General features: G+C 48.9%; 1 protein-coding gene across 1 annotated transcript in view; it reads right to left on the minus strand.

Annotated features, from left to right (window-relative positions):
• Positions 1 to 24237, minus strand: part of ABHD2 (abhydrolase domain containing 2, acylglycerol lipase) — a 100069-nt gene that overhangs the window by 70023 nt on the left and 5809 nt on the right. Inside the window, exons 2-3 of the mRNA XM_019460224.2 lie at positions 6076 to 6178; positions 3645 to 3844 (exon numbers count right to left, since the gene is read on the minus strand). Coding sequence (XP_019315769.1) covers positions 3645 to 3838 — 194 coding nt within the window. The 5' untranslated portion in view covers positions 3839 to 3844; positions 6076 to 6178. The remainder of the gene's footprint in view (positions 1 to 3644; positions 3845 to 6075; positions 6179 to 24237) is intronic.

A 24237-nucleotide genomic window follows, 5' to 3' on the forward strand; every position in this document is an offset into this window, starting at 1 on the left:
AATTCAGAAAAAAGTGGAGATTTGTAGCATCATCTAGATTTTCCCCCAATTCTGAACTGAGCTTTAGTCTGCCGGGTTTCACTGAAAGCAGACATTTCCTGAGAACAAAAAAAAAGTGAATCACTAGGTAAATATTGATCTGTTGCTAAGGGATCAAGAAACACATCATGCCGTGTTTTCCTCCAGACATTAAAAGATGCGTTTCTAATGTATCTTTGGATAGATTATCTTAAAACAGATTCAAAAACTAATGTTGAAACAGAGAAAAAAAATTTATTCTCATAACATGTTTTCAATCTTCACCTTTCATCAGCTTTTTTTTTTTCCTATAGCAGAACAGCAGGGGGATATGATCTGATTCCACACCTAAGTCATAATAACCGGCTGCCTTCAGTCAGGTTAACCGAGTAACACCATTAGTTTGCGGGAAATCAGTTAACTGAACTTTCTAGCCCAGACCATTGTTTGTGAAGGCTGCAGACGGGCTTCCGCTAGGAAAAAAAATCTTCAAAGTCTCAGGAGAAGCACTTTCACCCATAACAGACATGCTTCCTGTCCTCAGCTTCAAATACATGGGAGGCTGTTACAGAAATGTGACACAGAGGAAGAACATCAAGGACAGTGGCTCCCGACAGAGCGATTAAAATAGAAAGAGGGTCACGTGGGAATCGGAAGGCCGCTCTGGGGCCAGTCCTGCCGAAGGCTCTCATCTCGGGCCAGCCCCTTAGTGCTCTCTGCTCACTTCTCTGCACCTTGAGAAGAGTCTGTCCATCTCTCCATGGGTAAGAGGGGAACCAAGGCTGGATTCAGTTACCGTCTCTGCTACTGGGAAGTTTCCTCATCCTCAAAATGAGAGGAAAAACGAGTCCAACCTTAAAGTCGTTAAGAGTAAATGAATAATGTCCACAAGAGACTCAGCAAATTTAAAATGCGGTAACATAGACAAAACAGGGTAACGTGAAAACACTCTAGTGATAAGCTACATGAGAGCAGGATGTAGTTATTTCTAAGATTAGAACCTAAGTAAAAAATAAGAGGTTAGTTAGGGCGCCTGGGTGGCTCAATCAGTTGCGCGTTCAACTTTGGCTCAGGTCACGATCTCACGGGTTGTGAGTTCAAGCCCCACACTGGCCTCCTGCTGTCGGCACAGAACCCGCTTTAGATCCTCTGTTTCCCTCTCTCTCTGCCCCTCCCCTGTTCACTCTCTCTCTCTCAAAATAAATAAACATTAAAAAAAAAAAAAGGTTACAAGATGGAGGGGAAAAAGTGAATCCTTTTGTTCTTTGATCATTTGTCATGTTCAAGTCAGAGAGCTCGGATGTTTAGAATTTAACTGTTTAAGTAATGTTCCTACATGTTCGGAGAAGGCTGGTCCCATTCTCAAAGGGACAGGTCTCGGAAGGAAACAGTCTTTGGGGAACTACCTTCAAACTGTGGGTAAGTAACTGAGGCTGATCTCCACCACTCCCTAATTTGGGTTTCACCAGGAGGGAGCATGTGGCTGCTTAATGACAGGGGTGGTGTGGCAGTGGGGGTCCATGGAGGTCTGTGGCCAGGGATCCACTTCCACACCAGGAGAGTGGGTGGGGCCATCTCAACGGGACGTCATATGGTGCCACACCTCAGGCTGAGGGAGAGAGCATGCCAGAGAGGAAAAAGAACAAAGAGAACTGTCGGGTTTAATGTTTCTAGGTTATTTTTTAAAGGAAAACACGGAAAGAGGTACAAATCTGCTATAATCAACATTTTTTTTTAAGCTTGGAACAATTATTATGGAATCAAACCATATGTGATGTTTTTCCAGAGCCTGGAAAACAGCAGCTTTTCTGTGGCCTCCTCTAGTTACCCAGGAACCAACGCTGGGTAGAAATTTGCACTCATCTAATCTATACATTAGCTTACCTAGTTACTTAATACCTTCGTTTTTTTTCTCTAAAAATAAGATGGCGAGGAACTTGGTCTAGCTGGGTCCCGCTCAATATGAAAATAGGTGCTAATCGTATTGGCCAGTCCAGACTAGTGAATTCTCTAAGTAGTGAAGGGGCGCCTGGGTGGCCCAGTTGGTTAAGCGTCCGACTTTAGCTCAGGTTACGATCTCATGGTTTGTGAGTTGGAGGCCCATGTCGGGCTCACTGCTGTCAGTGCAGAGCCTGCTTCGGATCCTCTCTCTCTCTCTCTCTCTCTCTCTCTGTCTGCCCTTCCCCTGCTCATGCTCTCTCTCTCTCTCAAAAAAAAAAAAAGAATAAACATTAAAAAAATAATAAATTAAGTGGCGAAGAAAAATGCCGGCCGATTTGGAACGCACACAGATTCTGTGCACAGCCCTCAGGGAGGAGAGCTTTCTCACCACAAACGCTGCTGAATACAAACGACTTTCCTACTGCCCACTTGTCCCGTCCCCCTGTGGTGATGTGAAGGCTCCTTAGCGGTTCCAAATTCGACATGATGACATCTGTACCGTATGTGACACTCCACAAGTATTAGGCGACACGACTGAGTTCTGAGTCACTCTCAACTTAACTTTTGGGGCCTGGCGTCACTGTTGCAACAAAGAAAACTCCACGCGAACACCCCAAACACACAAAGTCCACAATGGCAGCTCGTCGCCCTTGGCTAAGAGCAAGTAAAAATCAACTAGATAATCACACAAGACAAAGCAAGGGCCCAAACTCTCAGATGGGTCTGTGGCCCATCTGTCCACTCTTAGAAGAAGATCATTTGCCCGATGTCACCGACCCCCCTAGAGGGGGTGAGAGGTGCTGTCGGGAGAGAGGGAAAGCTTCTACCACCATCCACTGAGTATCAGAAACTCGAGTTTCCGCGCCGAGGGGACGCGGTTCAGGAAGACGGCTCTGCCGGCAGCTTCCATCGGATAAGGTGCACCCGGCAGAGTAGAATCGGTGACAAGAGGCACCGAGGCACCGAGGTGGTGAAGCAGCAAGAAGGAGAAAGCGGGAAGGGATTCAGACCCAGCAGAGCAAGGGAAGCTTCGTGCCCCACGTGTGGCCCGAGCCCTAAAGGAAGACAGAGCTGTTCGGAAGACGTCACCAGGGAAAAATGACACCACGCGCCTCTTGAAGACAGGTGTGACGGAACGCAGACTGCCGCTTCTTCGCCATCAGGGTTCCTCTGTCAGAAGCAGCGTTCACCCTTGGCACCTCCCATCTACAGGCCCGGGCCTCGGGCAGGGAGACCTGGCTCCCTCACAACGCAAGTATTGTCTTGGCTACTATTCAGTACTTTTCAACGACGGAGGTGGAGAGTACCCAGCTAGGAAGTCTGTGCTTTTTCGCTCAGTAATTATTTTCGGTAAGGACAGTTCCTCCGTCTGAGGACGGACAACAGCACACTTGGTAAAGGGCTAGAATACGACCTAAACGTGACGACTGCTTTCCGCAAGGCCCTTGTCACGGACGCTGACACCGCAGTGAGGGAGGGAAGCTTCTAGGCAACAAAGATCCGACCCTGTCTCCTACCCTCCAGGATTCAAACACCAGATGTGTACTGAGACTGTGGCGGTTTTGACACCAATGACCCTATCCTACATGGATGCCTTGAGGACAGAATGTGACAAGATTCTCTGAACACTGCACCAGCCAAACAGATTAGCAGAGGGGCATACAGTGGGCGCGAGGTCTACTCACTCTTTGGTCAGAAGAGGACAGGACTTGAGCAGAAAGCGCGAGAGCCCCGAGTCCTGGAAGTAGAGGTCAGGCGGGGCCGTGGGGCTCTTCAGATTCAAACACCGGACGATCACATATAACACGGCAGCCACCGCGGCCAGCTTCACCCCGTCAAACACGGCCGGGAGCTCGGGGGTCTCCAGCATGGCATTCATCTTGATCTGGGGAGAAGCACACGTCTAGGGTCAGAAGCACAGGGAGGAGGGGAGCAGCCACCACACTAAGAGGCAAAGCCAGCGAGGAGATGTCCATAGCATCCCCGGGCCAACTGCCATCGGGGCCTTCGAGCCATCACCGGGACTGGCGACAACCCAAATCACACACAGTCCTGAGCACTGATAAACTGGGTAGGGTTTTTGGTTGTTTTTAATCTAACGAGCACTTCGAAGATAAGCAACTTAGAAAATGCTGACAAGAACATGCTTTGGGGAGCAGGGGAAAGTCCAGCCAGAGACTGGGGCGGCACGCTGGTTTCTGTGGACCGGCGGCCGTGAATCGCTCCGCACCAGGTGTGTGCGAAGTGACACGGTGACAGCCTGGAACAGAGACCGGGACGGATGCTACTGCCTACACATGTGACTATCGCGTCCTCGGGTCCCACCCCCTATTTTCAGAGCAGGAGGGGAGAAAGCGACCTGGGCGTGACTCAGCCATCTGCTCCTCGGGGGGCAGCCCCGGTGCTGGGGTCAAGTTCAGACTCGGCCCAGGTGGCAGCGATCTTTGACCCTGGGGGTTTCAGGTAGTGTGAGATGCAACTTGGCCAATTTTTCCCCCCCCAAGGGTACCTGACTACAACCATTCGTCCCCAAATCAGGGTAAAAGTGGACCGCCAGACCAAAACCAAAATTCGGGAGTGTGGAAAATGTGTATGCAGATTTGGCTTTTCCCCCAAGCTCTCCTAATAGTTTATCTTTTGTGGTAGCTTTACCTTACATACAACACACACACACACACACACACACACACACACACACACACACACAAACCTTCCAAACACAGAAAACCAAACATCAACAACAACAAGGGCAACAGCAACAAAAATCCAGTCTTTGCCTTGCTGCTCGGAAGAAAAACAGCACATTAGCTGTTACCTTAAAAATCAGGGAAACCACAAGCTAACAAAAAGGAGAAAATGGTAACTCACAGCCAAGGTAGCTATGGCAACAGCTTCCCTGGAATGGCGTCTACTAGCCTCTGCTAAAAACAGTCAGCAGAGAACTCCGGTGGCCAACAGTGCAGGCAGAAGGGGCAAGACACAACAATCTCCCGAAAATGCGTGGGGGCCATAACCGGATGAACTCCCTAGAGACCCCCTTTTCTTCTTTACCCCAGAAACCCCTTTCAAAGGTCAAGGTGACTCTGGCAAATGCAGGACCCGAACATACTGCCGATGATTTCTGGCAGGGGTTCCAACTCAGTAAGAAAGGCCATCAAGGATCATGGCTCAACTAGCCTTCCACCGTCAAGGCAAGAAAATAATTTTCAAACATCCAACATGGGGCGCCTGGGTGGCTCAGTTGGTTTAGTGGCCAATTCTTGATTTCGGGTCAGGTCGTGATCTCACGGTTCCCTGCTTGGGATTCTCTCCCTCCTTCTCTCTCTGTCCCTCCTCCGCTCGCTCATTCTCTGTCTCTCTCAAAATACATAAATAAAAACCTAAAAAAACTTAAAAAAAAATTTATCCAACACAATGTTGAATCAAGGCTAGATCTCAAAATATACTTTCAGCTGTATTAACCTTTGAACCTTTATGATCAGACAGTTGCCTTAAAACCTAACTTCTGGACCCGTGTCACCTCACTCCTGGGACCATGTCTCCTAAAGTCTACTTATAAACCCCTAAGACAGGATTCTTAACTTGGGGTCTGTGGGTCCCCTACCATACTCTAGGGTCCAGGAACACCCTAAAATTCTATGTGAAGGTTTGTGTGTACGTAGCTTTCTGTGGTGAGGATCTGCAGATTTAATCAGGTTCTCCATGGGGTTTGCGGCCTCAAAACATACACAGCACCACAAAGCGTTCCACAGCGCTGGTCCCTCAATTCACCACAACCCTGCCACCTAAGCCAGTCGAGCCGGCAGGAGACAAATTTCCAAGATGCTGCTGTTCACTAATACGGGTTTTTATGTCTAGCGAGCAAAGGGCCCAAAACAAGATCCAGCAGGAGTTCCAAAGTCTCTCTGACACAATGCTGGTAACATGGCTCTTTCTTGTCCCCTTTGTTGAGAAGAGAACAGACAAATGCAGCAGGTGGCTTTACCAGTTTCCTTGTGGGTCAAGAACTGAAATTTTATTGAATTAAGAAAATAAGTCCCTCCCTCCCCACTTCCTCTCACTGCTTACTCACATAAAGGGAGGAGAAGCAAAAATAAAAGTCTGGGCCATACATACCTCTATGCCCCTTGTTCCTCTCTACTGAGAATATTAACTGTCCTTGAAGAGTTGTCCAGCGGGGCCGCTCAGGTCAGATCTCTTATTCAAATTAACCTAAAAGCTGAAAAGATGAGATGGTCAGGTTCTAAAGGATGAGAAAGAGGCAATTTAATTAAAATGAAAGCACAGGCGAAGTTTCTCTTCCTTTCGAGTCTTTACGGAAAAAGGCAATTTCTTTCATTAACACGGGTGCCACACTCTCGGCCATTTGGCTGTTGGCACAAACCTGCCAGGGAAAATCTCGGTGGAGCCACACGCTGACGGGCTCTCTCTGGTCTCCAGGACAAGTTACCTGCTGCGTTCAGAACTCCGGCTAAGGCAAACCCACACGGCTCTCACGCTTTATCTCCTAACATCATCTTCAGAAGCACCTGACGGGTATCACCTGGGTGACCGAGGCAATAACTCAGCAAGGCCTTAGGTCAAGACAGCAGTCAATTGACTCGTTCCTTCTCTCCCAAACATACAGCAACAACAGAAAAAAAATGTCACAAGGCTAAGGGCGTGGACGGGCTCAGAAACCCCGTACCAGGAACAGCACAGCACTGGAAGCCTGTGGTGGGAAAGCCACATTGCCTGCCAGGTCTGCATCGGGGCTGGGGGCCGGGGGCTGGCCGTGGAGGGGCGCCAAGAGCTAAACGTGCTCCCTGTGAGTGGGGACCCAGAGCCGGGCCCAATGCTCTGAAAATGCATGGCTTCCAAAGCAGCAGGGGAAACAGGAAAGAGAAAGGGGTGGGGGTGGAGGGGCCAGCCAGTGTTTACATAGCGCGATCTACGTGCCAGGCTCTGTCCCTGGGACATTCCGTGCACAGCAACGCATTGCATCCTTGCTGCACACTGTGGAGGAGGTACTATTATTATCCCCATTTCGCAGATGAGGAAACTGAGGCATAGAAAATTTGAGCAACTTGTCCAAGGCCACCCAGCGATTAGGTAGAGAAACCAGGATTCGTATCTGGCTCCAGAGGCCCTCCTTCTAACCACCACGCTGTACTATCTGAAAGGAAGAAAAGACAGAGAGAGAGAAGCAGGCAAGAAAGAAAAAGGACAAGGCCGAAAACGCAGAGGTCTGAGACACCAGCGGCTTGCCCAAAGTCACACAGCGGTGAGACACACAGCAGAGCTGGGAACCCAGCCCAGTGTTCTCCGATTCCACCACGCTGAAATGACTTCAACCGGAAATGAAAGCCGGTTGAAGGGGGGACCCAATTAACCTTCAGAGTCGCCTTGCTCAACCTCAGATTTTTATTATTTCTTCGTATTCTGAGACAAATTAGCCACGGAGGGCCAGGCTTTGTTGAGGTGGGGACCAAAGAGCAAAGTCCTCAGCCACATCACAGCGCGCCTGACCTTTCCCGGGCTCGGCTGCCAATTGGAAAACGGGACGGGACGGACCAAAGATCCTCTAGCAGAAGCCCATCGGATGACGCTGCCTGTGGCTGGCATTTAAAAAAATGAGTTTATTGACTGCCAACATATAAACAGCAGGAGATTTCAGGTAAAAAAATCTGAATTTCTGGTGTCTCTTGGGGGAAAAAAAAAAATCACGGTGCCTGGATGGCTCAGTTGGTCAAACGTCTGACTTCAGCTCAGGTCATGATCTCACAGTTCATGAGTTCGAGCCCTGTGTCATGCTCTCTGCTGTCAGCACAGAGCCTGCTTCAGGTCCTCTGTCCCCCTGTCTCTCTGCCCCTCTCCGGCTCCCTTGCATGTGCACGTTCTCTCTCTCTCTCTCTCTCTCAGAAATAAACAGTAAAAAAAGAAAAAAAAAATTAGAAGATTTGGCAACGCTGAGCTTGTGTTCTCACTTGGCAACAATGGATGGAGCTGAGAGGGGGCCGCCCCCTCCAGACGGGGCCTCTCCATCATGGTCCGCAACACTGACCCCCCACCCCCCGCCCCCCGCCGCCTGCTTAATCATTCAGGATGTCTGAGTGGTTCCTATGGGCATCAGAATACGCTACCCGTGGAGAAACCTGCATAACATCCCTCTGGCCCTGGATAACTCTGTATTGACTGAATATTCAAAACATACACCATCAGCATACATATAAATAATAAACTCACAGAAAAACTATGGAAGGGCGGAGTGGCACTTACGGTGTAGTGTGTTTTGTTGTTATTCACACTGATGTTTACCTAAGCCTTGACTTTTTCCACAAACGATCTGAGACGGATTCAAGAAAACACTGAACAGATATGCATGGAGAACGATCCAGAAATGTAGCAGACGGCTCACTGCTTCCCAGAAGGAAGTCTCCCCTTCTTCCTTGTAACAGAGACCTGTAAAATGGTCCTGCCTCCTGGGAAAAAACTACAGCTGCCCTTGCAGGTTGGTGAATCAACATGACTAAATTCTAGCCAATTCTGAAGGCGCTGGTCTGATTTCTCCGAAGACTCCCTAAAAGGCAGGGAGTTAACTCCTTTTCCATCCTTCTCCCTTCCGGCATCCCTGGAATGTAGGCAACATGGCTGCACCCCCAGCAGCCATCTTGGGCCATGAAGTGACCTTGAGGTCATTCTAGAAGCCACATTAAGATGACAGCAGAGTAGAAAGACAGAAGCCTGGGGTCCCTGATGATTTCATGGAGCCATTGTATCAGACCTGTACTGCCTACCTCCAGGTTTCTTTTATGTGAGAGAATAATCCCTTGCATGTTTAAGCCATTGTTACTTCTAGAATCTCTGGTCTGCAATTTCCAATGCTACAGAATGAAATACTCTTTTTTTTAATGTTTATTTTTGAGAGAGAGAGAGAGAGAGAGAGAGAGAGAGAGAGAGAAAGGGTTTGAGCAGAGAAGAGGTAGAGATAGAGGGAGACACAAAATCTGAAGCAGGCTCCAGGCTCCGAGCTGTCAGCACAGAGGCTCGAACTCACAAAATGCGAGATCATGACCTGAACCGAGTCAGACGCTTAACCAAATGAGCCACCCAGGCGCCCCCAGAAGGAAATATTATATGCTCAAATCTTTCCAGATGCTACAATCACTGGGTTATTAGAGTACAGACACTTTTTCTTCTCTTTTCCAAAATTCATAATAATAATAAATATTTTTATTAGGGGAAAAAAGCTTTAAAATAGCAACTAATAAAATCTTAGGAAGAAATTAAGACCATCTAGACAAGAAAAATACCTCTTCAATGTACACGATTATGTACAGGAACAAGCCTAGAAATGGACCTGAGCTTTCTGAGTGCGAAAGGAAAAACGGAAACCCAGTCAAACCTATGGTTCTCCAAAATCGAAAGAAACAGAACATGTACTGTGCTCTAATCCCAGAAAGCATGACAGATATGAAGGGGAAGCAGGGTTTTTCTGGCACCAGAGTTATTTAAAAAGAGCCTCTGCGGGACTTTACATAAGGGGACCTTGAGTGATGTGATAGGCAATGTCCTCCTACAACTTTTTTTAATAGCAAATGCAGCAGAGAATTAATTTCTGCAACCCTCAAAAAATGCCAAGGTTTTAAACTGAATTCAATTCAGTGAAGGCAACCCTATGAAGGATTTTAATTATTACTGTCCAGATATGCACCCTTGATCCAAGCCTTGGACTTGAAGTCCCAAGGAGCAGGGTGTCCCCAGGGCCACCTCTCTTGAACTTCAGTGGCTCAAGGACCCGACCACTGTACTAAGCATTGCGTAGGACCGCGACGAAGTAGAACTCTCATTTTAACTGGGGAGAAAAGAGGCTTATCTTTTTTTAAAATTTTAATTCCAGTATAGTTAACATACAGTGTTTACATTAGGTTCAGGTGCACAAAACAGTGATTCAACACTTTGGTACATCACCCAATGTACTCCTTAGTCCTCAACCCATTTCCCTCACCCCCCACCTTCCTTCTGGTGACCAACAGCATGTTCTCTAGAGTTAAGAGTCTGTTTCTTGGTTTGTCTCTTTTTTTTTCCCCCTTTGCTTGTTTTTTTTTTTTTTTTAAGTTTATTTATTTTGAGAGAGAGAAAGAGCGAGCTTGAATGGGGGGTTGGTGGGGAGAGAGGGGGAGGGAAAGAATCTCAAGCAGGCTCCAGGCCATCAGTGCAGAGCCTGACTCGAGGCTCAATCTCACGAACCGTGAGATCATGACCTGAGCTGAAATCAAGAGTCGGACGCTTAACCGACTGAGCCACCCAGGCGCCCCTGGTATTTGTCTTTCTCTGACTTATTTTGCTTAGCATGCTACTATAAACACAGGGGTGCATCTATCCCTTTGAATTAGTGTTTTTGTACTTTGGGGGATAAATACCCACCAGTGCAATTACCAGATTGTTAAGGTAGTTCTATTTTAAAAACTTTTTTTAATGTTTATTTATTTATTTTGAGGGAGAGACAGAGCACGAGCAGGGGAGGAGCAGAGAGAGGGAGAGAGAGAATCCCAAGCACCGTGAGGCTCAAACTCATGAACCGCAAGATCGTGGCCTGAGCCGAAACCAAGAGTCGGGTGCTTAATCGACTGGGCCACCCAGGTGCCCCGGTCGCTCTCGTTTTGACTTTCTGCGGAACCTCCACACTGTTTTCCACAGTGGCTGCACCAGTTTGCGTTCCCACTGCACTGTTGTGCAACAAGAGTTTGAAAAGAAGTTTATCTTAAGGCTATCTATACTTTAGGAACTTGGGGACGAGAATAAATTTGCCTAGGAAAAAATTAACCAGGGAAGGACTTATGGAGCAGCTAGATCTAGTGCAATTGCTGGGTTGTAGAGTGGTTCTAACAGAATTTAAGAAGACGTATGTGTGAGTGTGAGAGAGGACGTGTGTGCGCGCCGTATAGGTGTATTAAATATGTATATGAAAATACATATTTAACACGTATATTAAATACGTATGAATATGTGTGTGTGCATGAAACCAGGCATTAATTAACTGGCAATTTCAGAACAAAACTCCTGACATTCGTTTTAATTTACCTTGCTGCATTTCATTTCATGGCGCTCTCGCTTTCCAATTCAATCTGCCACAAAGGATTAATATTCTGAACTTGTTCCAGGCAGAGCAAACTACGCTGCGGTTGTACTATGTCGTGTGCCCCTTCCTCCCTTTTCTGGGCAGGCGAAATCTGGTTAATATGAACATCAGGCAGCCCAGGTGGGGAAAAGAAGCCACACAGAAGGTGGAGGGGTGGGGGTGGGGGTGGGGGCGGGGGCCGGGTATTGTGCCAGAGGGAAAGGAAGCATCTCCCCGCCCCCACCCCACCTCCAATCTCCGAGAAAAGAAGGGCTGGGCTTACCGCAGACCTGATGGGTCGGTCCTCAGCCAGAGAGCCGCACACCTCTCCCGCCCCCACCAGTCGTTTTGAGTGGATTTACTCATAAAATGCTGTAACTGATAGTTAAAACCGAGCGTGTAGTCTCTCCGTTAAGAAGGAAACCCCAGGTGCAAGGTGCTGCAAAATGCCCACGAGCAAAGGAACTTTCAGGGGTGCCTCAGTCTCTATGACATGCTTGCCTAGTAGTAGTTCCACCACTGCTCTCCCAAGGCCAAGGCCGTTATTTTGAGATGGACACACAGAGGCAGTGAGACGGGCCACGGCTGTGGGGCTGGGAGAAGCTCCAGTCTTGGGGTTCTGAGACCTGGGTCCTAGTGCCTGCCCTGCTCGTCCTATCTAGTGACCTTGAATAAGTCACTTAACCTTTCTGGGCCCCAAAGGCCTCCTCTGTAAAATGAGAGGATTCGGTTAGAAGCAGATGATGCCAAAGGTCTCCTACAGCTCAAAATTTCTGAGATTCTAGGGATAGAATTGCAGTCCGTGGCTAATAGGCACAGGAAAAACTCTCTGTGCTCTGTAACAAGAGACAGCCCCTGTTGCCGGCTGACTCGGTGCATCATTAACAAGACTCGCAAGAGCAACAGCCCTCATGGCCTTTGTTCTTCCTTCAAATAAGTTCAACATTTGTAGCTGTGCCACTTATGCCCGTAGTTCTGTCACCGTCCCTCCACCTGCGTGGGTGAATGACGATTTCAGCCTTGACATATTAATGTTCACTGATAACACAAAGGAAGGAAAGAAAAAAACGAGCGGAAACTTCAAACACAGAAAACTCATTACACGGTGTGGCGGGATATGTAGCGTAGCCACCCCCCCCCCCCCCCCCAAATTCCCGACCGTCTGGGACCTGTGAATGTGACCTCCTTTGGATATCAGTTCTTGGCAGATGTCATTTAGATAGGGGGTCACACTGATTGGAGTTGGCCCTAACTCCACGTCTGGGGTCCTTGTAAGGAGCAGGAAGTTTGCACACAGAGATACAGACACGCAGAGAAGACCTTTTAAAGGTGGATGGAAACGGAGGGGCGCCTGGAAGCTCAGTCAGTTAAGTGGCCGACTCTTGGTTGCCTCTCGGGTCATGATCTCACAGTTTGTGAGCTGGAGCCCTGCGTCATGCTCTGCGCGGACAGCATGGAGCCTGCCTGGGATTCTCTCTCTCCCTCTCCCTCTGACCCTCCCCTACTCGTGCTCTCTCTCTCTCTCAAATAAACTTAAAAAAAATAACCTGAAAGGTGGAAGGAGAGACTGGAGCGGTGCACCACGGAGAACAGGAACGCCAGGGGTTGCCAGCAACCAAGAGAAATTAGGAGCAGCGCACGAAACAGACATTCCCTCAGAGCCCTCGGGAAGGAAGCCACCCTGATTTCAGACTTTCTCAGCACTGTGAGAGAATGTGCCCAAATGACCTCTCCCGACTCCATAGCTCCCCGCTTCTATCCTTAGAGGCCAGAGACACCCTCTGTCACGTCCTTCTGAAAGGTTCCTGGTGACCCACACAAGCTCCCTTGTACTATTTCGTGTGCCCCTTTCTCCGGCCCAAGTCAGCGAGCGGACATGAACGCTCACAGGCTACTCATTAACACAATTCAAATCGTATTCTGTGCACACACAGTATTGGCTTCCTGGCCTCTGCGGTTCAGCTGTCAGACCACCCTCTCCTCTCCTAGTATCAGTGACCTAAGGAAGCCAGAGACGGGGACATGTGGGGAGGGGGTGTCTCCTCCAACCTGAGGGGACCTGACCGATAGGCTCCAGTCCTTCTGTGGGTCTCACGGTAAATACCTCTTAAGGAAAACCAAGCCAAACTCCTAAGGAATATCACTCTTTCTATTCCCTGCTGGTTAGACGTGGATTTTGTGTAGGTTCGGGCCCTGGAGCGAGAGAGCCCAGTGTCAAGTCCCAGCCCCACCGGTCATGGTGTTTGTCGTCGGGGCTCAACCGCGATCTGGACGTGCTGATCCAGAGACACTCCCGGCATCCAGCGAAGGGCCCCCAAATACGAGCTATCCCATCACCGCTACTAAGCCCTCCTCCCGTTTTCCTTAGAAAAGCTTCCTCATCTGACAGAAATTACCCTAGAAGATATTCTTTCCCACCTGACACAGAACCCTCCTTAAAAATGAAGTAACTGGCTGACTGACTGCTTGGACCTCCTCCCACAAGTCCGGACTTCACCCCGGGACACACTCCTTCTTGATTCTTCCGATGCGGAACCATGTTGAACTTAATGAATCACTACATACTAAGTGTTCTTCATTCACCAAGTTCTCAGCTCTTCACAGTTCCAAGATGCGTCCTCGTTTCTGCACCGAAAGGGGTTCCGGTCGTGCTCCTGACACACGCGCCCTCTCTCTCCTGCTGAGGGGGTCCCCCCTTCCCCGTGGAAGGGCTGACCCCTCACCCACACCCCTGCCTGCGGGGTAAACTTATTCTGGCCTGGCCCTGCTGACAAACCTCTCCGACGCCCTGAAATAAAACCCCAGGCGGGCCCCGGAAGGCTCTGGCAGGCTTCGCAGGCCCCGTGAGGAGAGTCAGGAAGGCCGGTGGAAGGCCACGGCACACCGCCGACGAAACCCTCACGTCACCCCAACGTTAGCCTTGTCGGTGGCCGCTTGGTTAAAACGCAGTCAGCCCTAGACGTCGACAACGTGACAACTTTGAGGAGAAAGCGGGGACGGGAAGGGCCCGTTTCTACCCCACTTTCTCTGCCACTTAGCTACAAAAGTCAGAGCAGTTAGAGAAAAAAAAGCAACTAAATGAACAATCTGAAGAAGCCACTCCACAGGAGACACAGGCCCAGAGCACACTGCCAGGAGAAAGCCCGGCTGGCCGGCCGCTCACTGTCACTCACTGCCACGGGGCCGGGACGGTGTCCCCAGAAGGCTCCGAGGTACATCCTGGTCTACCCAGAACTGCACGCTTCTGACAGCCCGGGCTGACATGGGGCCCCGTTCTCGCTCCCAGGGAGGTTTCAATGCCCCGCGTCAGCCCCTGTGACAGCAGCTCACAGAACCACCCCCCAGCATCCGTAGGCTGTTCCAGGCCTGCGTGTTCTCGCAGGGAGAGTTCTGCGGGGATGAGCCCTCAGGGTGACCGCCTCAAGCCCGAAGTGACGGACAGCCCTGGCAGCGACAGGCCGCTCCTGTCCTCAACAGATGCCCCACGAGGCTTCTTTTTGAACACTGAGCACTGAGGACCTGGACGAGATTTCCTCCAGCAAATCAGCCCGGGTGGCCGTCGGCGGCTCGTGTGAAGATGCCGGGAAGCGGCTGACGGGAGGGAGACGACACGGCAAGGAGGGAGAAAGCCCCCTGGTGATCTAGCACAGTATCTCTTACAGGTCAGGGGCTGCAAAACGAAGGGCCCGTCCGAAGTCGCACACAATTTGGCAGAGAGAAGGGGGAAGCATTTACAGATAATTAACTACATTTATGTTGACGTCGTTTTCACTTGTGGCCAAAATTCGGGCCTTGAAGTTGCCTCTCTGCGCGAACTCACTCACGTATTAACTTTCATGTAACCGTATTCTTCCACAAAGTCATAAGGTCACACGCCAAACCGGCTACGTTTCGGAAGATGTCCTACAAGTTCCTAGTAAGGGGACAGCTACCCTCTGTGAGAAAACGTGAACCTCACATGTCAACGTCAGGAATGGCTACCAACCCACCAGCTTTCCCGAAAGAAAATCACTAACCTAAAAATAGCAGGAGACTGAGTCACAGTTAAGCACGCACACTGAATTGAGCACTTTTACAAGCCCTTACTCAAATACAGAAAGGAAGCTGGCCTCTCCCGTTAGCGAAGAGCCCTGCTGAAAAGGTACTTCTACTTCCTACCGGAGGACAAGGTCGAACGGGTAAAGTGCTTAGTAAAATCACAAGCAAAACGGTTTTCTCCACCGCAGAGAAACCCTTCAATCCTTACCTGAGAACAAACAAAAAATCACAAGCCAGGTGTTTCCTCTATAGAAAGCCTAGAATTTTCTAAAGGGACAGGCACTTTAATAAATATATTTGATAGTCCTACACGTGGTGTTACAAAACCTATTCTGTAATTAATACCAAAAGCACATCTCAGCTTACCGGAATCCAAGAAACTCAAGTGCCCAGTTTCCTGGAGTTTTTAAGACAAGGGTACAATTGGAGGGGCGCCTGGGTGGCTCAGTGGGTTGACGTCCAACTCTGGCTCAGGTCATGACCTCACAGTTTGTAAGTTCGAGCCCCATGTCAGGCTCTCTGCTGTCAGTGTAGAGCCTGCTTCGGATCCTCTGTCCCCCTCTCTCTCTGCCCCTTCTCCGCTCGCGCTCTCTCAAAAATGAACGAACATTAAAAAAAAACAACACAGGGGTACAACCAGAGAGAAGAGCATCTCCGGATGTACGGCACAAAAAAAAAAAAAAAAAAAATCCAGGCATGTTCTGGGAACGGCACGGATGCCACCCAGTCTTCAATGTCTGCAAACAAACTGCCAGAAGGAGGAAACTGGGGAGAGGGCCAGTGCCAGAGCAGAGCACAGCTACCTGGCTAATACGGCAAGGTCCACACCCTGCAATGAAAGCAATGACACATATGGCCTGCTATAACTCTGGCACCCGCCCTCCACCACGCGGGCGTCAAGAAGTAGATGTGTGAGCGGCGCCTGGGTGGCTCGCGGTTCAGTGTCTGACTCTTGACTTCGGCTCGGGTCATGATCCCAGGGTTGTGGGTTCCAGCCCAGTGTCGGGCTCTGTGCTGAGCGTGGGGGAGCCTGCTTGAGAGTCTATCTCCCCTGCCCCTCCCCTGCTCGTGCAAGCACAAGAACTCTCTCTCTCTTTGAAATGCATGAATGAATGAATGAATGAATGAATCAGTGAAGCAGATGTGTGAGAAGACCTGACCAACGTGTCAAGCGCCTTGCCCTTTCCCACGGGAAAGACACTGCCCGCAGGGTTAGCTCACCAGCCCTCCGGCCCCTCCTGGCTCTGTGGTTCTCCGCTGATGAATTCTGTCAGTTGTGGGAGAAAAGAGCTCCCCTCAGGGCTCGGCCGCCAGACCCTTTAACACAGGCCTAGAAAGCAGGAAAGGTTCTGGGCTCTTTGCCCTTCCAAGACTGAGAAGGTTCTGGAGGCAAGGGTATACAATGTGCATGGCATTTTAAGGCATGCTTTACTTATTTCTGTTTTATAAATATCTCAGATGCTGTGAGTAGAAACAGTATCGCATGCCAGCTTAGAGCGGCAGGCTTAAAGGTCACGTGGATTCCATTGTGACAAATGCCCAAGTCTTAGAAGACAAACTCCACCAGCTCGATGCTGATAAATACGAAGGACTGATTCACACCCAGGCCCTTGGGTTAAAAATGAAGGCAAGGATATGAGATGATGAGACAGTCACCCATCTGGTCCTAACCAAGCCAGCCGCCACGCTGGGCCTCCGTGGAGGCCCGACCCAGCCTCCGCCATCAGTCCGGCTGATTCCGGGCACTCAATAGAGCCTCGTCCCCAGCTTCGAGGTCACAACCCAAGCGGAAGGACCCAGATGTGCTGGATCCTAGCCGTCAGAAGAGGGAAGGGGCGCCCACGTGTCTTCACACTAGTTGCTTCTGGTGGCATCTGGAGCTATTCTCTCCTCTGGATATGCTGTGCTGTGCAACTTTGGGCAGATCACTTGCCCTCTCTGAGGGTTTTGAAGTTTGCCCTAGGAGCCTGTGTGGTATAATGTAACGACGACAGATTTTAGAATCGGAGGGCCCGGGTTTGCGTTCAGGTTCTCCCAAATGATCTTAGGTGAATTATCTAAGTTTATTAAAAAAAATTTTTTTAGGGGCGCCTGGGTGGCTTGGTCGGTTAAGCGTCCGACTTCGGCTCAGGTCACGATCTCACGGTCCGTGAGTTCGAGCCCCGCGTCGGGCTCTGTGCTGACAGCTCAGAGCCTGGAGCCTGTTTCAGATTCTGTGTCTCCCTCTCTCTGACCCTCCCCTGTTCATGCTCTGTCTCTCTCTGTCTCAAAAATAAATAAACGTTAAAAAAAAAATTAAAAAAAAAATTTTTTAATGTTTTATTTATCTTTTTGAAAGTGAGAGAGAAATAGCATGAGCAGGAAGGGGAAGCAGAGAGAGAGGGGACAGAAGATCTGAAGTGGGCTCTGTGCTGACAGCTGCGAGCCCAGTGTGGGGCTCGAACTCACGAACCGTGAGATCATGACCTGCGCTGAAGTCGGACGCTTCACTGAGCCACCCAGGCGCCCAGAATTATCTAAGTTTTATGAAAGTTTGCTTTTTCTTCTATAAAATGGGGGAGGGGAGGTTACACACAGGTTATTAAGGGAAAGCAGTTAATGAAATTATGTAGATAAAAGAAGCTTTATAATTATAAAATACCCACAGATATACTCAAGATAAGGTTTGTAAGATGCCTTGAGCTTTTTAGAGGAAAGCTGCCTTATTAAATATTTTAAGATTATAAAAATGTTAGTTTTAAAGCAATAGCTAGGGACTTTTAATACATGAAGAGCATGGAATTGGTCCCTCAGGCTTTCCTGAGCTTGGCTTTATCAGATCCTTCTACAGAAGACACTGAAATAGCTAAAAAAATAATAATTCAAAAGCTCTAAGATGGAAAGGGCAACCCTCTGGATTGATATTTTTGGGGTCTTGGCTAAATAGATTCTTTTTCAAAGCAAAGAGCCCGAAGTAGGTTCACGCCCTCAAGTCTTCCCGTCTCCTCAGACATCGACACAAACATCTCACTGTTGTTCTAGGCCTCACCCGGTCTGGCCTCCTACTCGGGAAGCGAGCTTTCTCAGCCTTCTTTAAAGCACAAGGGCAAGTCCCAACTGCTGCCCTCGTCACCCAGCGGCCTCCTCCTTGGGTTTTTGTCTACACGTCGCCCATATCAGCCACGCGTCTGCTCCGAGCCCACCCCGGTCTCCCTCCACCCAACGCCGTAAGATACCGCGCACCACGGGGCCTCAGCCGCCAGCTCACTTTATAGGGGTTCCTCCTCTCCTGAGCTTCCCCCGTGGGCACATGTCTCCCGACAGATGAGGAACCAGCCATCAAGGAAGATTTTTTCATCAGAAATGAGGGAACTGCTTCTCCATAACGGGGAAAGAGAGTGAGTCCGTTTCTCAAAAATTGATTTACTGGTATAAGCTGGGAGCACCCTCATGGATACAGCAGAGGTTTGTCCCCCCCCCCCACCCCCCCCCCCAACACACACACACACCTCGTCCTCCACCAACCCCTGGAAAAAAAAGTGTGTCAATACCACAGGGGGTGGGGAGGGTGTTATGCAAATCCACACCCCTACTTCTGACATTCCACGCTGTTCTCCATGGGTACCAAAGGCATTAGCTTCATTCTAAGCTCAGTGAGGACTATGAAAGTATATAGAATACGTGGCATCCATGAAGTAACTGGAAAACAGTGCGAATCCATGCGTATTTAAGTATGAAATCCTAAAGTGCCAGCTACAGATACTGGAGGAATTCAAACAAAGGAAGCAGAAGGAAGAAGGAGGTGGACCCCTAGCTAGGGGTCCCTGGGAAGAGACGGGACAGAAGGGGAGGTGAGGAGCAGGGGTGGGTACAGACACCAGGCTGGGCTCCCAGGCTGAACCAAGGCCCAAGAAGGCTGGACAGTCAGGAGGCCGGCAGACAGGGCAAGAGGGTGGGGTCTGGGAGCAGAGTGAGTGAGTCATTACGGAATGAAGCTTCAGGCCTTTACTTACAAGAAGATGGCGCCACACACATGTGGCCTTGGCCGTGCGTGCTGTGCAGGTACGTGAAGGTCTGAGTGCACGAGGCAGTGGGTGTGAGCATTTATTTGGCTCCGTGCAACCTGATCCACGGGATGTTGGACAAGCATTGTCATTCACCATTCGAACATCATGGCATGCCCTCGACGGCATCCAAATAGTTTTTTTTTTTTTTTTTTAAATATACTTCACACACGATGTTACCACCAAATAGTCTTGTACGACCTGCTGAACTACACAGGAATCTTCATTTAGGGGCCCATCCCCTTAAGGCCCTAAAAACCACACCATCTCCCGCCTTTCCATTTTGCAAACACCCTTTCATAACGAGAAAATCTGTAAGCCTCGTCGCTACATGAAAGTAACGATTCATATGCCTTTCGTCTCTGTTGGGGATTCCACGCCCTTCTAATACCACCCTTGTGTGAATTCTACACAAGTTTAAATTTAATGGTGTCGAGCACGCAGCGGGGGCACTCTCTACACGTTTACTGACCGAGTCTGTGGGAAGGCCTGACACATCACCATCCGGGTCCCTTGAGCAGAATTGTCTGACAAGGAGATCGTGACACTAGGCTGAGAGGTACGGGTCTTTGTGAGTAACGGCCGCACTAGCGCGGAGCAAGAGAAAAAAAACTCGGTGTGCCCTGGGCTGGCAGCCGTTTTTGGATATTTTAAAGAACATCTCAGAGTTCAGGCAAATAATTATCCATCTAAATGAAAGTTTTCCACTTTCCATCACTCAGAGAAGCCATTGTCTGATGCCATATTTCTTTTACCTTTCCCCCCGTTTGTCTGAAACGTATCTTAGTAAGTTCAAGGAGCTCTAAATCAATCTACTTCAGAAACTGCTTACACATAAAGAGAAGTCAAAGCCCAAACAGGCTGTTCTGGGTAGCAGAAGGAAGCAAAGGCACCCAAAGAGGAGGCAGACAGAAAGCTGCCTACTGATTGTTGGGATTCAGATAAATCCTGAAATACCTCTAGAAGACTCACAATTTTGGGGCGCCTGGGCGGCTCAGCCGGTTAAGCATCCAGCTCTTGGTTTCGGCTCCGGTCATGATCTCACAGTTCGTGGGTTCAGCCCCACGGCGGGCTCTGTGCTGACAGTGTGGAGCCTGCTTGGGATCCTCCCTCTCTCTGTCCCTCCCCTGCTCGTGCTTGTGTTCTCTCTCTCTCTCTAAAAAGCAAATAAACTCAAAAAAAGAAGATGATCTATAGAAGACTTACAATTTCTGCTCACGTACTCCGAAACAGCCAGTACAACAAAATCGTCTATGGTATTTTCCAACTGGCGTGAACTCATGACATAATCCAGCAAATATAAATTTGAAAACGATTAATCCTAAATTAACCTGGATCGAAATGTTGGTGGAGTTACAACACAGGGATCTTTTTTGGCATCTAAGGGAAACGGAAAAATCCCTCCTCAAACATCTATGGCATCTGATACATGTCGGTGTAAATAGGTCAGAACAATTGTGGTTACAAAGACTTCTACTTCATCGAGATGCTTTCTGTGGGTGTGCACTGATGGGGTGGTGAGGCCACGCACAGCAGGGTGGGGAAATTCACAGGCTTTGGGGACAGATAGACCTGGCCTGAATGGCAACCGTACCATTTACTGACAATGTGACTTCGGGCAAGCTTCTTAACCTCTCTGCTCCTCGGCTTCCTGACCCATTAAGTGGGGCATAATAAGAGTGTCCTGCGATTACATTCAATAATTAAAAACTCAAACACAATGTGAACTTGGCAGTGGTGTCCTCACCAGAGGAGGGGCTTGGCTTCTGCAACAAGGCTAGAGAATCCCAGTCCAGAGCCAAACGTCCAGATCTACAAGCCTGGTTAGTCCAGCTCCCAGACTTGCCTGGGAGCGATCACGACCGGTCCAATCTAACCGTCTTCTACAGGTGACGAGTGGATCGTACGTGGACACACCCGTGTTCCCATCCCAGCCCACTAGCTTCTCCGTCAGCCACCCAGAGAAAATACTGTTTGTAAACCACAGGTTAGGGTGTGACGACCCTCACCTTGGGCCCCTGGGGTGTTCTCTGGCTGATGTTAACAAGTCACTGTATCTTGAAAACAAAGGAGGAGAACCAGATGATACTAAATATTCCTATGTGTAACTCTAATCAAATGCTTGTGATTGAAATACATCAGTTATTCCTCAAGCAAGTCACGAAATGCACTAAAGCTGACAGTGGAGACCAATTACATAATGTACTGTTTACAAGAGTGCGTCCGCAGACACTCCCACATTTGAGTTGGTATTCAAAATAGTTCTGTGAGTTATTATTAATGCAAGTGAGGAAACTGAGGCCCAGGGACCCTCCCAGTGCCAGGCTGTGGGTAAGGCTCTAGGAATACAAAGACGTGAGGCACCTACCCGTCTCAGAGGCTCTTTGTAGAGCTGGACGGATCCCGACTACTTTAGCCCCGTCGATAGGTGCTCTCTGAGCCTCTTCCATCCAAAGAGAGCCTTAAAAAAAAACCTGCATTCCTCTTAGAAGCTCTTTGGTGGCAAAGTCAAGATTTCTCTGGCAATTTCGCTGCAACACCCAGCTTTCTATGTAAAGTCAATAAATAGACTGATGAGTGATATTAATGATAGACTAAGGGAAAGGGGTTGTGTTTTCCAAATTGGGGAGAATATCCTCAGTTGTAAGCTACTTGGCATTTCCCATCATCTTGCTATTTAGGAGGGCACATTTTTCAATGTCACGGACAAGAAAGAGTAAGCACTTTATTTACGTGATCAGAATAGAGAAGGGCATTGCAGCCAAGGCATTTGGAAGCTAGAAGCTAAAAGTCCATGGTGGGAGCCCAGTTCAGGCCACACAGCGAGCTAGCTGTGGAGGGGCTGGAGGCTCACCAGGCATTTATGGAAAGTGACCTCGGGGCCAAGCAAGGGCTGATGGTGGGGCTGATGGTGGGGCAGAAGGTCCGGCCCCCATGGAAGGGCCGGACGGCAGCGGCCCAGCAGAGAGAGAGCTCAATAAATGTTTGCTGAACAAATGAACAGCTCCAGTGCAATCACATACTCCTAGGCATGTTGGGTTTCCCGCAACTTTTAGAGGGAATAATGTCATAACTGCATACCTGAGAAACTTAATAGGATACCAAACAATGCACGTGGACATTTGCTAAGACGCGTCATTCCACGTTAACTGAACAAAGCGAGAGAGAGGACCCCAGGCACAATACGCTGCCAGTTATATAAAAAAGAATGGTCGGGGCGCCTGGGTGGCTCAGTCGGTTGAGCGTCCGACTTCGGCTCAGGTCATGATCTCACTGTTCGTGAGTTCGAGCCCCACGTCGGGCTGTGTGCTGACAAGCTCGGAGCCCGGAGCCTGTTGCAGATTCTGTGTCTCCCACTCTCTGCCCTTCCCTCGCTCATGCTCTCTCTCTTTCTCAAAAACGAATAAACGTTAGGAAAAAAAATTAAAAATAAATAAATAAATAGACTTAAAAAAACAAACAAAAAAGAACCACAACGTGGCACTTTAGACACAAACAAATCAAGACCTCACAGGGTCAAAGAACAACTTCCAGGACTGGCTCATATCACTCTAAGATACTACAACTGCATTATCAACGCTGTGTAGTCCACACCACCTTAAAACACCAGGCACAAACCCACACCAAACGATGCTACAGGGAGGCCAGCCAGGCTACACGAACAGCCTGGTTTCCCAGCACTGTTTAAGGAACCCGGAAAAGTGGAACCTCCTTGACCAAAGTCCTCTTCTTCAGGCTCTCTTCAGGCCATGATTCCACTTCCACTAGCTCAAGCTTTTTAGCATTCTAAACCTGTTCTGTTTATCCCGGGACACCGACCTTCCCATATTTTTGGTATTAAAATATCTTTTCTTTTTAAAACAAAAATTTTTTTTTAACGTTTATTTATTTTTGAGACAGAGAGAGACAGAGCATGAACGGGGGAGGGGGAGAGAGAGAGGGAGACACAGAATCCGAAACAGGCTCCAGGCTCTGAGCCGTCAGCCCAGAGCCCGACGCGGGGCTCGAACTCACGGTCCGTGAGATCGTGACCTGAGCTGAAGTCGGACGCTCAACCGACTGAGCCACCCAGGCGCCCCTAAAATATCTTTTCTTAAAAGATGGCAACAATAGGGGTGCCTGCCTGGCTCAGTCTGCAGAGAGTGTGACTCTTGATCTCGGGGTTATGAGTTCAAGCCCCATATTGGGTGCAGAGCTTACTTAAAAATAAATAAATAAACAAACAAACAAACAAGTAAATAAATGAAAAGATGGCAACATAGGAGATGACAGGGCTTTTTTGGTTTCTTACCTGAAAAGATTAACATGTGGCAATCCTATGTTGGACTTCCTGATTTTTCGTGCTCTGACAGGAGTAAGTGAATAGCACATAAATACATATGAGGGGTGAGTGTGCACAAATGGGGCGATTTTCAACGTTTCTCTCTCTGTTACCCCCAGGAGGCTGGAAAAAGCACAACTGATAAAGTCACTCCCTTGTATCACGTAACATGTATCTACGGTACGACTGACAGATAATGTGGACTCCCAGCGCTGAGCAAAGACCAGAAAGTAATGACTCCAGATTAGACCGGTTGACTAAGATCTTGGAGATTCAATTCGATTTCACGGTGACTCCAAATTAGACTCAGAGGGGGGTGCCTGGGTGGCTCAGTGAGTTAAGCGTCTGACTTTGGCTCAGGTCATGGTCTCGCGGTTCTTGAGTTTGAGCCCCACGTCAGGTTCTGTGCTGACAGCTCAGAGCGCGTAGAGCCTGCTTCAGATTCTGTCTGTCTGTCTGTCTGTCTCTCTGCCCCTCCCTGCTTGTACTCTGTCTCCATCTCTCTCTCTCTCTCTCAAAAATAAATAAACAAACAAACAAACAAATAAAGTTTTAAATTAGACTCAGAGGTAAATAAAAGCAAGATGAAGATTAACATACATTTGAAGAGGGAAACAGAACAGGCAAGACCTGGGAGCCACAGAAGACCAGAAGACCGTGTTTAATTCAGTGCAGTTATATAGAACATAAGTGCAGCCCTAGAAAATTCAAATATGAAGAACCCCAAAACTCCCTTCTTAGCGTCACCGCCAGAGAAAGCTTGGCCAGGCCGTGTC

Source organism: Panthera pardus, unplaced genomic scaffold (genome assembly GCF_024362965.1).
Source record: "Panthera pardus isolate Hobbes unplaced genomic scaffold, ASM2436296v1 HiC_scaffold_23, whole genome shotgun sequence".
In the NCBI taxonomy this organism is placed as follows: domain Eukaryota; kingdom Metazoa; phylum Chordata; class Mammalia; order Carnivora; family Felidae; genus Panthera; species Panthera pardus.